Source organism: Mixophyes fleayi, chromosome 10 (genome assembly GCF_038048845.1).
Source record: "Mixophyes fleayi isolate aMixFle1 chromosome 10, aMixFle1.hap1, whole genome shotgun sequence".
NCBI classification, from domain to species: Eukaryota; Metazoa; Chordata; class Amphibia; order Anura; family Limnodynastidae; genus Mixophyes; species Mixophyes fleayi.
Window position 1 is genome coordinate 34,285,549 of NC_134411.1, and position 16,176 is coordinate 34,301,724.

Below are 16,176 nucleotides of genomic sequence, written 5' to 3' on the forward strand. Positions count from 1 at the left end.
CGGCCACTACAATTTCATGATGAATTGACCAACGCTCTGAGGGAGATTGCGGATCATATTAAACGATATCGGCTTTCGTTTTTAAGTGAAAAATACAGAAAAACTCCACTAAGAGTTAATATGGCGTTAAAAAATAATCCTCAATAAAGCCTCATTGCTGGTGTTGCAGTGGTTTGCCAAGTAAACCAAATGTTCTCCATTGTTTAAGTTACTAGAGGACTGCACTTCATGCATATAAAACACCCCTAGAGGGCAGCACAGAGTACCACTGCATCTGCACAACAACAGAGCATTCAACACTCACTGCATATATGTTGCCGAGGGTGTAGTGGCTAACCAAGGAGTCCGAAGACACGTCCAGCCCGGGAGACACATCGAGTGCAGCGTGAACGAGAATAGCAGCATCTGCCGAGAAATGCGTTCGGTGCAGGACGTTCGCCATGTTCAGTAGTGCGACATCCTTGTTGTGTCTGCAAGGAAGAGATTATCAAAAGAGCTTGTCCAATAGAAGCAGAACCAAGGCTGTGGTGGTAATCTAATCCTTCAGGTACACTGAGGCCTCCAATAGTCCAGAGCTGATTTCCTCTGTGCTGCTAAGGGCTGGCCTATCCCAGATAGGATGTGGTTGTCAATGCCCCTCCCACTGTGAGCTGTCCATTCTCATCCTTACTGAAACTGTACCGTGCCAGCAGCACAGAGGAGAGCAGCACAGTACAGTACCAGCAGCACAGAGGAGAGCAGCACAGGACCGTGCCCGCAGCACAGAGGAGAGCAGCACAGTACAGTACCCGCAGCACAGAGGAGAGCAGCACAGGACCGTGCCCGCAGCACAGAGGAGAGCAGCACAGTACAGTACCCGCAGCACAGAGGAGAGCAGCACAGTACAGTACCAGCAGCACAGAGGAGAGCAGCACAGTACAGTACCAGCAGCACAGAGGAGAGCAGCACAGGACCGTGCCCGCAGCACAGAGGAGAGCAGCACAGGACCACTGGAAGCACTCAAGATAATAATAGTTCTAATCAAAAAGAAAATATCATCTTTCTTCTTGACTGTAAGTCATCTTAAGCGTGCAGTCTCTGAAGACTAAAGCAAAGGAAGTCTCCAGGTCAAAACAATATTTATTCCTTAATAGACACCCGAGACATTTAAAGGCCAAACATTGGTGAGGTTAGACCACTGCATGCCAGACTCAACCGGCCAAATACAACTGGCTCACAATCTAGGACACTGTTTTATTAACTTATAAGCCAAACTCTGTGCTGTCTTGTCCACTAAACATCCCAGTCCCTCCGCTCTGGATGTGGACACCGATCTCACTGAACGCACCTAGATTTATTCTCTGAAGAACATCCTTGAACCAGCAGTGAAATACTTCCGTCTAGTGATCAACTTATCATATCCTGTGCCGTCTGCGCTGTACACGCAGACAATAATGAATTATGTAACGTGGGCTGTAAAACTTAAACAATTGTAAGAGTTCAATTAAACAAAGACGTTTCGTTATAAAGGTACAATAGTAACGTGTGTGAATATATGTTACAGTTATACAGTGGACTGACCTTGGCTCTCAAGAGCAGAGTTGTGCTATCTATACAAATGTCTAATGTCTGAGAAATAGGAAACACACAGGGGCTTTGTTCTCAATACAGCCATGTGTTTGTTTAATTCTAGTTTGTATATGCTGAGCAAGGTCATTTAACCACACACTGCGTATGTTTTTACAATGTAGGCTAAAGCTTAGGAATGCACTATGTATGCCTATATTTCTTTGCAATATATAACTCCAACATTATACGTTCTGAGGGAGGGGCATTTAAATGGCATGAATTTATTTGTATTATGCTTATAATAAAAAGAATCGTTGATCACTCATTGTTTTTTTTCCACAAGAAAATGTCTGAATCATTTTCAATATGACTGTGCGATATTCTGCAGTCACTTTCCAATGGGGACAGAAAACAACAAGCGGCATAATCGTGGAATAAGTAGTTAATTTACAGTTATTTACTATGTTCCGAAAAAAATAACGCCTTACGACGACCTTCACTAAACATACAGAAAAGAAAACGTTTTTTGCATCAACGTCGCTGGAAGTGCCTTACAATCAGGCTGTATGAAATCTGCTTTACCTGGAAGAGAAATGCAACGCCCGCATGGCGCATTCCACCACATGGAACGGCTCGTTCTTTACTCTCCAATAGAAGGACGCCATGTTGTAGAGGACCCAGGAAGTGGTATTCTGTAAGACAGACAATGACATAGAATCTCTCCTCCTAGTTCTCTTTGGGCATTTTGCAAGAGACACAATTTTCACTTGTGAAAGAAAAACAATAAGGGGACCCGATTTTCACACACTAAATGTTGTGATCTTCTGTTTAATACCTTCAGGAGACTTTCATATATTCTGTGACCAATGTCGTCCACGTTTTTCCCTAACTTCTGGGACAGGGAAGTGAAGACGGGATCCTCTTTGGACAGCAGAGGAGCGGAAAGGTTCTTCCTTTCTTGGATGCCCTGGGAAGATTCAGCACATATTACTTACACATGTAACTTTAGCAGCAATAGGGGAAAAAACACTGAATATTGTTTCTAGCGTTCAAACGTCAGGGTTTAAAGGTTCGTACCCGAAGGTGCTGAAAAGCGTGGATGCTGAATGGAAGCTGTACGATGCTGGTGCAGTCTGGCTGCATCAGGTCCGGAGGCAGTGGACTATGTACATCTACATAATCTTCTGGGCTGCAAATCCCAAAACAGTATGATCAACAAATGGTTCTACCCAACGCGTCTAAAAATCAAACAGTTTCCAGCCCAGTGGAGACCAAGATTACAGACTTCTATATGTCATTGTTCTAAAGGTTCCGAGTATGTCGTTCTAAACACTATAAAATACAATACAATAATATTTTGCCAGTGGAATATGGAGAGATTACAATGTAAAGATGTTTTCAATGATGCAGCAGTTATATAGTTAATAGAAAAAAAACAAAAAAACCATCAAGCTCATACATACATACGTAAAGGACACAAACAAGCTCAAAGTTCAATCCTTCCTAAATTCTAATCGTGTTGATTCAGAGGATACAAAACAAAATTCCAGCAAGATAGTTGCCAATTTAGCCTCACAGGGGGTAGAGGTGGTGGTGTTTCCTTCCCATTACAACAGAAAGATCAATTCCCAGGACCAATAACCCCTAAATAGTCCAATACTAAGTTTAACTACAGATACTGTTTCTTGAAAAAAAGGCACCCGATCCATTTTTATATATAGCATTAGTAAATTTCCTCTCACCATCTCATATGGCAAGGAATCCACAGCTTTACTGCACTCACAGTAAAGAACCCCTCCCCTCTGTATGGTACGTAAAGTTAATTAGACAAATAGGGGTGTATTCAATTGTCAGCAAAAAAATTTTTTTTGACCGCGTAAAAGTCATTTTAACGCTGTTTTTTTTATAATTTTCGAGCGGTTTAACCCACAATCCAATTCCTTTTTTAACGCTACTTTTTTTTCATGAAACAGTCCTCTCGCGCTCCAGTAGAAGGTCTATTGAAAGTATAGGGAGTGTGAGAGGCAGCCGCGTTAAAAGCTATTCAATTGTTTTTTAACGCGGCGCGTTAAACAGGAAAATATGCTGTTTTATCTCGCACCTCCTTGGGGTGTGTTAAAAATAAAAAACCTCTGAAAAGTATTTGAAATCATGTAATAATGTGGAAAAAAAAATTAAATTATGTTTATCTCTAATGCCTAACTTGTGTAAGTTGATTTTCTTGTGAAAAAATAATGAAATAAAATAAACATTAAAAAAAAACAACAAAAAAAAAAACACTAAATTAATTATATTTATGTATGTTTTTGGTACAAATATGAATGTAGTAATGTGTTTTGACATGGTATAGATGATTGTATGGTAAAAAATAGTTCAATTAAAAAGTATGCTAAAGAAAGTACTGTAATATAGATATTATCAATGTGTAATGCAATCTAATATATGGAAATGTATGCAAAACCTTCTTCTGGTGTCATACATGACCGCGTTAAAACTCCCCTAAAATCTCGCAAACACAAATTTGAACGCACGGGGGGCAGCGTTCCCTCTTTTTCAATTGAATTGCACGAGTTTTCCCGCTGCGTTAACTCAAACAGATCACTATTGCCGTCAAAAACCCGCGGGAAATATATATTTTTTTTTTACACGCCGGGGAAAAAAAAACAAAAAACTTGCTAACAATTGAATACCCTCCATAACCTCTGATATAATATATAATTAGATCACCTCCGAGGCCCCCCAAAGTCAACAAAACTAGTTTTCCTAACCAAGCTTTATAATTTAACTTGCCCAATCTCTTCATTAATGATTTTGCCTGCCTGTGAACCCTCTTGATTTCTCTTATGTCCTTCTTAAGCTGGGTACACACTACACTGTTTCCATCCAATAATCGGCTCAATCAGCTGACATACGACCGCTCGTTCAAAAGTCAGGTCAGTGTGTGCTGTGACACGATGGTCGAAAGTCTGCACAAGTGGACGATCGTCGCCTCATTTGGTTGGTCGTACCGTTTAATATTTTCGTTTCAATCTTGTTTCCGCTGTGCAGTGTGTATAAACTTCCGACCGATCCACAACAGTGAGTACGAAATTACAGTCATTGCTCACGACAACATGGCTGTAAAAAGTCGCTAAAGGGACGTCCGCTCTTCCCTTTATCGTCCTAAACAAGGCTAGTGTGTATGCAGTTCATGGACCGAGCGATCGGGCCATCGGTCGCATGTAAAATCGATCGGCATAAAAAGTTGGTCGAAATTTCTGTAGTGTGTACCCAGCTTTACTGTGAGGAGTCCAAACCCATATTCAAGCTGTGGTCTAACCAGGAGTATCCCACAATTTTATGGCCTTTGCAGCAGCTACCTGACACTGTGCACTCAGCTTTCTGTCAACTGGTCTAACTAGACAGGGCCTAATACTAACACTCCAAGAGTATCTAGTAGCCTAGACCCTAGACTAAATATCTGTTCTATTTACAACTAGCCTTGGTCTATCCTTCAGCCAGTTCTTTACCGATGTACACACTTTCACCTTACGTACCAGACTTACGGGAACAATACTGAACACACTCACAAAAAGCCAAACACATCTCATCATTTGCACCACTAAGGTCCAGTTGAGAATAGCAAGTCTATTAGTTAGGAAGGGCCGATCCTTCATGAAACCATACTGACTTCTTGAATTTATTTTTACAATAGGTTTCAGAATCACATCCCTCAGGATCCCTTCATAGAGTACTGTATCAGTCTTAATCGTGTTTAGGTGTAACTGCCCCTACTCCTGTGTTACAATCGCTTATGCTATATAGCAAACCCCAATTAGTATTTTGCTGGTGTCTTTTTCTCCATGTGTATCTAACAATAAGGACTCCAAGTTTTTAGAAATACATCCCGCCCTCCACCTTCCTAGACATACTCCACTTTCATCACCAACCCTACATTATAATGTATCTTCCATCACCAGTAATTGTAGTTGCCCTATTTTGTTAGGAAGGCTCCTAGCACGTCACCATACAATTGATATTTTTATTGCCACATTCAATTTTATGCAGCTCCCTATCGTCTCTTCCAAGTCTATATCACACTCATTCCCATTTCACTTAGTCTTGTTCCCAGACTTCACTATATTGCACACTACTTGTGTCTTCATCCTACACCTTTGTTCCTAGTTTACGATAATCTCCAGCCCCCTAACTAACTTCTCCTTCAGTACAGCCCACCCCTACTGTAGAGCAGAGACAGAAATCATCATAGTTCTCCACTAACCCTCCTTCGTATACCAAAGACCCCACCACTTATTAACCTGCCAACTCTCCTGATGTCTTCAAGATGCGTCCGAGAGGTCCTTGCCTCAAGTTCCCAGTCTAGCTCATCTAAACCTGTTTTTGTGGATCATCAATGTACCTCTATCTTGGTCATTGGTACAGATATGTACAATAACCTCTGAGTCATTCTCAGCCCTTCCCAATAATCTATCGGACCAAGCCAAAATATGCCGAAATGACCAACAGACAGCAAACTGTTCAGCATTCAGTCCGGATGATGGATTACCCTATCTGTCCTAATAATGCCCTACAACCACCATTCATATGGCCTTCATTACACTCCTGTTCCTAAGTGTACTAGAGCAGTCATTGCCTTGAATTCTAGCGCAATTATTATTATGTTTTATTTACATTGGGGCCACAAGGTTTCAACAGCACTGTACATAATACAGAATACAAAATACAGTGCAAATGGTAGACCTAACAGGATACAACAGTACACAGTAAAACAAGTATAACCAAGATTTCAATAGCTCCAAGCGTAGCAAATACAGTAACGAAGGAGAAGAAGAAATGGTATTGAGACAGAATGGAAGAGGGCCCAGCTCGTAAGAGCTTACATACTAAAGGGAGGGGGAACAGACGACAGGCACGAGAGGAGTCAGTGGAGGGGATCAAGCATAAGAGGAGACAGGGAAGTGGGAGGTGAGAACAAGGCTGCAGAAGGTTATGTGGATTGCTGGTAGGCCTTGAGGAACAGATGGGTTCTGAGAGCCCGTTTGAAGGTGCCAAGATTAGGGAACAGACAGATGAAGGGAGGTCGTTCCAGTGGAAGGGGGCAGCACGGGAGAAGTCTTGAATTCTGGCATGGGATAAGGTCATCAGTGCGGAGGAAAGGCGACGGTCATTGGCCGAACCCAGGGAACGGGATAGAGTGTGGATGGAGAGGAGGTTAGAGGTAGAAGGGGCAGTGGAATGGGAGAGGGCCTAGCAGGTGATGGCGAGAAGTTTGAAGAGGATTCTGTAGGGGAAAGGGAGCCAGTGTAAGGTAAGGCAGAGAGGGGAGAGGAGGGGCAGAAGAAGAGCGGAGTGAAAGAAAGATAAGTCTCGCAGCCGCATTGAGAATAGAGCGAAGGGAGGCGAGATGGGAGTGGGGGTGCCCGATGAGAAGGTTACAGTAATCTAGACAGAAATTAATAAGAGCATGGATAATAGTTTTGGCGGCATCTTGAGAAAGGAAGGGCCAGATGCCAGCAATATTCCGTACTTGGAAGCAATAATTATCCTGCTTCAGCACTGTTACTCCTGAATTGACACCATATGTCAGTCTGGCATATTTACTGTGGACTAACCTCCCTGACGAAATTCCTTCTACCCCTATCTTCCAACTATTCCCCAGCTACCTAAATCAGGATGCGATTCCCCCAAATCTCCACTGGCCTCTACCACTGCTGCTCACTGTCCAGTAGACTCCTCTCCATATTGTCCATGGACCTGATTATTGCCAGCTGCTCATTCAGATCCAGAATCTGGGATTCTATGTGTGCAGCTCACTCAAACCCTGCACCCTCGAACTGCCTGTCCAGAAATGCATTCATCGCCCACTACGTACATGGCATTAACAATCATGAAACACACACTGACTGCAATTTACTTAAACTAGATGGGAATACTCAAACTGAACCACTGAATATTAGTTACCTAATTAAAGCAATGTGATGACTACTACAGAGAAGTAATAGTGCCGTGTTAAGAGGATTAGCAGACTACTTGCATCTAAAGAAATATTTTCAATCAATAAGAGAACAAAAGCCAATCAGAAACTTGCTTTCCGGCTTCCCTGGGTTCAGCTACACCTTTGCTGTAAACTATGCACTTACCAAGAGTATAATCTTGTGTTACTCGATACTGCCTATGGATAAGTTAATTGCTGTATAAAAGGTCAGGAAAATCAATGACACTGCCAGCATTAAGTAGGGTGTTCTCAGGTAAATAAATGTACAGCTATAAATAGAATGGAAAGACTTTGTACTAAAACCTGAGGTTGGATTGGCTGGATACAAATAGTAACACAAACAATTAAACAAAAAGCAATGTCACTGTGTAATACAATGGTGAAGATACTGGGCCTGATACATTAAAGAAAGTAAGGCAAAAAAATGAGTAAGTAGTCTCCTGGACAAAACCATGTTACAATGCAAGGGGTGCATATTCGTTTATTATTTTGCACATAAGTTAAATACTGGCTGCTTTTTCATGTAGCACACAAATACTTGATAGCTTAATCTTCACATTGATATCTAAAGTTGATCAAGGACATGCTCTGCCCAAACTATGAATCTGTTTCCCGCAGTTAAAATTTAGCCCCCCCTACAATGCAACATGGTTTTGCCAAGGTGCAAAGTTACTAATTTTTCTTTTTTTTGCTTTACTTTCCTTAATGAATCATGCCCACTATGTAAATCTAATAAAACCGCTGGCTGCCACCTTACTATTGTAATTAGAAGTGATATTGATAAGAGGATGTGGTGTATAGGTGACATAACTAAGTGCTTTACACTATAACCGCACTAGAGATGGATCTTACTAGGCTCACTCATGGTCAGAGAGAGTATTTTACCATCATATCGACAAACAAACTGCTCAAGAACATAGGTGTTTTATTTCAATTAGAAGCTCCTATCTCAGGCTACAAAAAAATCTATAGTCCATAGTGCAAACTACAATATAAGAATGATATAATTTACAATGGGTAAGAATGGTCTCTCTATTATAAAAAAAAAAAAAATGCTCTAAGCTATAGTGAAGTCTTCAATTAGAGAACAATGTTTCAAGATGACAATTAGCTTGTAAATTAGTTTTTACACTTATTTTGCTGATTATTTTTTTTTGACTGATATTCAGGGCCAGCGATCTAATATTGCAGAATGAGATCCGTGAATTCATAGTCTCTGTAGCAGGTTGGCAAATCCCAGGATCCACGTAGCCAATGCACCTAAATGAGCGCAGGTCCTAACTTTAGGATGACATCTGTAATTACATCAATTGGTGGACAAATTCTTAGAAGACACTTGACTGATTGGCTCCTCGATTCTATATGGCTCTCTCCTCCCCTTGCTTGGACTGCTCAGTCCTCTGATCTCAATGATCATCCACTAGGATATTGTCCCCTAGTGAGACCAACAGCCAGTTGCGAGGCCACTGTAAAAATACATTGCCCATGATTGCTTTAGCCACCAGTAGTATGCAAATAAGTTGGGTGGGACAGATTCTTTTTAAACCCTCTAGAACATTTGCAGGTCCATTTAAATTATTTCTCAACTATGCAATACAGTAAAACAGCTATGGAATAACAGGAGTGATCGACACAGTACTTGATATTTTTGTTCTCCCAGGGGTATGTACGTTCCATCGTATAAATCCATGTCTCCCAACGGTAATTTGGCTAGAACACAGTCTGGATCATCTTTGTAGTGTCTCTGCTCCAGCCCCGTGTCCCGGTCTTCATTCTCCTCTATATGAATCTTCTGAGCAACCAGGTGCTTCTGCAGGAATAAGAAAAAGAAAGTTTAAGAGACACTTGAAGACCAGCGCAGGGCGATGGATTACGGGGCTCTCTAACGCAACAGTCACCTCTAGTTCCTTGAGGTAGCCAACGGTGGTCCTCCTGTCTCATCAAAATCACTATCGTGAGGATGCTTCAAGTTCATTGGTGAATCCACCTGAAAGACACAAGCGCTGTCAACTTCACAGCTTCAATAGCCGAGATCCGATGCGTTCAGAACATTATAAGCATAAGAGTAATAACTTTATTTTCAATACTAAGTAATGGAAGTCATCAGGGTATCTTTGCACAAGGTTTTAATTTAGTTAAGAGTAATTGTACAGAAGAAAATCTAGATATGAAGATCAAACCTCTCAAATGAAGGGTCTGCAATGGGAAATTAGTTATAAAAAAATATATTTTTATATAGTATAATGCAGTGATGGGCAACAGGCGAAACTAGGGCTGCATGCGGTTCTCAGAGCCTACAACGGGGTTCTCAGAGCCTACAACGGGGTTCTCAGAGCCTACAATGCATCTTATTTTCAGATTCGTGCCTGCTGATTTGTTATTACAGATAGGTTTCTCTTTGATTAAATGTATTGTTTTAGCTTATTACTGAGATTGAGGGTAATATGCGGCCCATATGATGGTTAGATGCCTGCAGCATGCTGCTAACCAACAAACTAGTTCAGCTTTGTATGTTCATTACACCCAAACTATAAAAGATACTGGGGAATAGTAGTTACATTTTTTTCTCCTCCCATTGCCAAATTCCGTGGAACCCAAACTGCTTGTTTGTTTTATAGAATGGAGAAATGATGACTATATATCTGTTTATTAACTAGGCAAATATTATTCTTCACTAGAAAGACCAATGCACTGGGGTGGATGACACAGATCTCAGGTTCCGTTTTAGAAATCTCTAATAAAAAAATATTATATATAATATATATATCGATCGTCACAACAATAAAGCCACCTGCCTAATATTGAGTAGGCTCCCCTAGTGCCAACAAAACAGCTCTAACCTGTCAAAGTATGGACTCCACAAGACCTGTGAAGGTGTCCTGTGGTATCTGGCACCGAGACGTTAGCAGCTGATCCTTTAAGTCCTGTAAGTTGTGAGGTGGAGGCCTCCAGGGCTCGGACTTGTTTTTCCAGCACATCCCACAGATGCTCAATCAGATTGAGATCTGGGGAATTTGGAGGCCAAGTCAACACCTTGAACTCTTTGTCATGTTCCTCAAACCATTCCTGAATAATATTTGCAGTGTGGCAGGGAGCATTATCCTGCTGAAAGAGGCCACTGCCATCAGGGAATACCGTTGTCATGAAGGGGTGTACTTGGTCTGCAACAATGTTCAGGTAGGTGGTAATGTCAAAGTAACATCCACATGAATGCCAGGACCCAAGATTTCCCAGCAGAACATTGCCCAGAGAATCACACTGCCTCTACCATCTTTTTTCCTTCCCAGAGTGCATTCTGGTGACATCTCTTCCCCAGATAAACCACGCACACGCATCAGGCCGCCTACATGGTGTAAAACAAAACGTGATTCATCAGACCTGGCCACCTTGTTCTATTGATCCATGGTCCAGTCCTGGCGCTCACGTGGTCATTGTAGCCGCTTTCGGTATCCATGACCCTGTCACCGGTTGTCCTTCCTTGGACCACTTTTGTTAGGTACTAACCACTGCATACCAGGAACACCCCACACCAGCCTTATTGGAGATGCTCTGACCCAGTTATCTAGCCATCACAATTGACCCTTGTCAAAGTCGCTCAGATCCTTACACTTGCCTATTTTTCCTGCTTCCAACACATCAACTTCAAGAACTGACTGTTCACTTACTGCCTAATATATCCCACCCCTTGACAGGTGCCATTGTAACAAGATAATCAATGTTATTCACTTCACTTGACAGTGGTTTTATGTTGTGACTGATAATATTGGACATATGGTGTTAGTCTCCTTTAAGAATCTCCAAAAACACTTAAAACATATTTCCTTGCAGCATTCAAATACCCACAAAACCCTGTAGCAGGATCCCCAGAGCAGCCTAACGTGACACCCTCACACAACCCCCTAACAGGTGAACCCTGTGACACCCTCACACAACTCCTAACAGGTGAACCCTGTGATATGGAAGGGCTGGTAAATTTTAGCCCAGGGGAGCAACACTCGACGCAGCAGTCTCCTGGAAACATTTTAAAAGAAAAACTCCCCCCCCCCCCCCAACAGGGGACCCTATGACACCCTCACACACCCCTTCTGACAGGTGACCCTGTGACACCCTCACACACCCCCTCCTGACAGGTGACCCTGTGACACCCTCACACACCCCCTCCTGACAGGTGACCCTGTGACACCCTCACACACCCCCTCCTGACAGGTGACCCTGTGACACCCTCACACACCCCCTCCTGACAGATGACCCTGTGACACCCTCACACACCCCCCTCTGACAGGTGACCCTGTGACACCCTCACACACCCCCTCCTGACAGGTGACCCTGTGACACCCTCACACACCCCCTCCTGACAAGTGACCCTGTGACACCCTCACACACCCCCTCCTGACAGGTGACCCTGTGACACCCTCACCCCCCCCCCCTCTGACAGGTGACCCTGTGACACCCTCACACCTCCCCTCTGACAGGTGACCCTGTGACACCCTCACACCTCCCCTCTGACAGGTGGCCCTGTGACACCCTCACACACCCCCTTCTGACAAGTGACCCTGTGACACCCTCACACACCCCCTCCTGACAAGTGACCCTGTGACACCCTCACACACCCCCTCCTGACAGGTGACCCTGTGACACCCTCACACCTCCCCTCTGACAGGTGACCCCCTCACACACCCCCTCCTGACAGGTGACCCTGTGACACCCTCACACCTCCCCTCTGACAGGTGACCCTGTGACACCCTCACACTCCCTGTGGCCCCTCCCCCTGCCGGGCAGACACCTGAGCCCCCTCCACCTGCCGGGCAGACACCTGTGGCCCCTCCCCCCCTGCCGGCCAGACACCTGAGCCCCCCTCACCTGCTGCTGGATCTTGCCGTCCTCTGTCACCACCCAGTGTGTGGTGGCCCCGGAGGGACAGGCGGCGCACAGCAGGGCCAGGGCCCCCAGCAGACAGACCCGTGCGGCCCCAGCCTGTAGCCCTGTCCCCGGGGTGCAGCGCTGTCCGCTCTCCGCCATCTTTCCTGCTGACGTCACGGACACCGACCAGACCGGAAGAGGAAACGCCGCCATCTTAGTGGAGTCACAGCTCAGGTGAGACAGTGCAGAGGGGGGTTGTGGAACTACAGGTCCCAGCATCTCACAGTCAGCTTATCATAGTCCTGCCCCCTCTTCTGCTTCTCACACTTGTTCTCCTTCTACAATAACCCGGATTCAGTTATCTGATGATATAAATGTCCCCAGTGCAGTCTGTCCAGGTTATTGCAGCTGGAAAAGAAGTGTGAAAAGCAGTAGAGTATGATCTTACTGTGAGCAGTCAGGGTGACAGGTAGAAATGACTTGTATCGTCTTCAGGTTCCTTTTAATTGTAATCGGTGATAAATGAAATGTCACAAAAACCCGTCTCACATGTCTGTAATAAGAAATGTTCTGATTTTTGTTTGTGAAATGAATTCAGATCGGTTCCCAATATGCCCCCTGCTCACCTGTACAATCTCAGGTGCCAGTCCCTGTAAGTGGGCAGACAGCAGCCCCTGCATATGTAGCAGTGATAAGTCTGTGTAAGGCAGGTGCAGGAGGGTACAGGTACCAGGTGATGTAATACCAGGCACCAGGTCATTTAATGGAAACAAACTAAGTCGTTTTTAGTTACGTCTCCAAATAATCTAACTTCCAAAACAGTTCTTGGTCCCTTGGCAATGTCCAGCATGTCACATCACTGGGCAGAGGAGCTGACATTCTTGCATGATGGGGCTGCCGTCCTGGCTCTTGCCTCTAACCTCTCATCCTTTATTTTTGTACCACCTACATATTACACAGCACTTTACAAAGAATATGTAATCAGTCCCTGTCGCAGTGGAGAATATAGTCCGAGTTCTGTCAGACAAAGGGGGGGAATTCAATTGGCCGCGTTACTGTAAAAAGTAACACTATTACTGATATTACGGTAATAGTGTGCGTAATTACTGTTAATACAGACTGTATTAACAGTAATTACTGTATTACTGTTAATACAGTAATTTCAACTTCGGCTTTTGCTTGTGGCTCCCTCAGCCGCGAACCGAAATCTGTGCTAAAATCACCGTATTAACAGTAATAGACTTAGCGCGGCTGTTTCAGTGGGATTTAAAGTCCCCCCAGAGACTCCAGTTAGTTTTGTCTGAAGCCAATTAAGCGACCAGTATGGTTTTGGTGTGTGGGAGAAAACTAGAGCACCCGGAGGAAACCCACGCAAACACAAACTCCACAGATAGTGCCTCGGTTGAAATCAAACCCATGGCCCCAGCGCTGACTAAGCAATGTTAACCATTGTGCCACCATGCTGTCCACACTTGTCGTGACACCATCTTCTCCCGCATACTGGGCACCTAAACACTTCTCTGTCCACACTGCATAAACTCACGAGTAGTTTCCCCATATCTCAAGTACAGAGTTATTCACTGACCATTCTGAGTGAGACAGAGGCCAAAATTGCCAGCACAACTGATGTTTTTACAGGCATTGAGGCTAGTTATTGCATCATGACTAGATTAAAGGGGCTACTACCAGAAATAACATTGTTCAGAATGGGATATTTACAATATAAACACAATGCATTGCAACTGCATAAATCCATTCACATGTACCTAAACAGCTATGAAAGATTAAATCAGGGCAGCAATCGCGCAGTAGGTCGATTACCGCATACATCATCGGCCGACTGGCTTTAACATGGATCCTGAACATCATCTGATAGTTTCTGAGCTTAAGTGGATTGGATTGATGAGGTTTTTTTTGGACCGACTATTCAATTTGAAACTTGTGTCCAGATAGATCTAAAATGAGCTGATTGGCTGTCAAAATATCAGTGTTCAAAAGGTATCTTTAGCTACATTTACAGTATTGTTAGGTGTGAATACAGAATACTTGAAACTGTTTGCTGCAAAATATGTATGTATGCTATGTGGATGTCACAACAATGTTATTGGACACCTATGACCGTAGCATATCACTTGTTGATCAAGCAAGATATGTGGGAGGGTGCATTCCTTGTCTAACATTTTGTACATTAATAGAAGTGGTGTCAGTAGTTTCAGAAAAACAGCAAAATGGAATATTTGCAGACATCTGGCAGGAAACATTTGAGTATCTCACAGCTAGTTTACAAGCAATAAAATGTAAAACAATTTGTTTTCTCTAATCTAAATTGCCATTCTAATTTCATTTTTTTGTGTTTTTTTTTTTTTTTAAACCACTCATGCACATCAATTTTACACCATAACGAAAAGAGGGGGTGGGGGGGGGGGGCAAAAACCCATAACTAATAATTTTTTTTTTTTTTTTTACATGTTTACAAAAGTGCAAAAATTGTTGAAAACAAAGTATTGGCAATATATTTGACACATTTTAACTAAAAATATATATATATATATATATATATATATATATATATATATATATACACACACACAAAGTTAACCCATGCATGATACTCATGCATTCTAGTCAAATCAGGCTACTTAAGGTGTTAAAAAGGTTCTTGTCATGCATTTGGGCTATAGCCCAGGCCTCAACCACCAACCACTCCCCACTGTCACCCCCTGCAACCACCAACCACTCCCAACTGACACTTCTCCTTCAAGAAATATATATATATATATTTTTAAAATCTTTATAAACACTTTTAACAATTAACAAATTAAATTAACAAATTAAAAACATCTTAGTATACCAAATTTCAGCCCTTTCTGAGTTCCCCCCCCCCCAGTCAGTGTATAACTCCCCCCAGCAGGTGGCGCTGCAGCTTGGTTTTATTTTTTTCCACACACACAGACTAACACACGCCACTAGACATTTATATTATAGATTCGTCATTTGGGATATCTAACCATGAATAAGAAAATGTTGCAGGAGGACTAAATCGAACACTTGCATGTTTTATTGCATATAAGCAGACATTTCCATGTTTATAATACTTGTGATGACAAGTCACTGCCTTCAGGTTTAGTCATATTATACAAAAGACATGAAGACCCCAGATTGTGTCACTTTGATTAAAACCATTACGCTACAATTGCATTCTGTTGTTAAACTATAAAACTCATGAGCAATGTAGAGATTCTGTTCTCCTATAATGTGAACACTACGTGTAGTATTGCAGGTAGGTGATATCCATCATTGGTGCTGAACTGGCATGAAACAATTTTGTTTTATAAAACTAATAGAAATGTTTCTCTCCGCTATTAGAGGAGTGTTCTGGTGACAGAATTAAGTCAATTTAACCCATAAACAAGAGCAATACTTACGTCCATTTCACAAAGATCAATGGCAGTTAGATATTTTTCTTTTCACACTTCTATAAAGGTAAAGTGAAGGTGGTTACCATAGCAACCAATCACGTGTTCTATATACACACGTATAATATATTGTATACATATAGTGTATACATGCTATAGAATACGAAAACATTTATTCATGACATATGTGCTAACATATTAAGCACTATACATGTCATAAAACCAATTTATTCTGGCACAAGGAACCTGTGACGGATCAGAAAATGGAACTCTCCAATACTGCAGCTGTTTTCAACAGAATGTAATTCCAGATTCCACTCTGGGACGTGAACAGGGCTTGTAAAACTCCCGTTTTCT

General features: G+C 42.7%; 2 protein-coding genes across 2 annotated transcripts in view; one reads left to right on the top strand and one right to left on the bottom strand.

The window, feature by feature from the left end:
- The window catches only part of TTC17 (tetratricopeptide repeat domain 17), a 46,443-nt gene extending 33,841 nt beyond the window's left edge, over nt 1–12,602 (bottom strand). The window contains 10 exon segments of the mRNA XM_075188370.1: nt 305–470; nt 2,131–2,240; nt 2,384–2,515; nt 2,626–2,737; nt 9,183–9,199; nt 9,201–9,353; nt 9,442–9,471; nt 9,473–9,494; nt 9,496–9,530; nt 12,404–12,602. Coding sequence (XP_075044471.1) covers nt 305–470; nt 2,131–2,240; nt 2,384–2,515; nt 2,626–2,737; nt 9,183–9,199; nt 9,201–9,353; nt 9,442–9,471; nt 9,473–9,494; nt 9,496–9,530; nt 12,404–12,562 — 936 coding nt within the window. The 5' untranslated portion in view covers nt 12,563–12,602.
- Nucleotides 12,582–16,176, top strand: part of LOC142103967 (embryonic protein UVS.2-like) — a 34,001-nt gene continuing 30,406 nt past the window's right edge. Inside the window, exon 1 of the mRNA XM_075188377.1 lies at nt 12,582–12,637. The gene's annotated coding sequence lies outside the window, so the exon portion shown is untranslated. The remainder of the gene's footprint in view (nt 12,638–16,176) is intronic.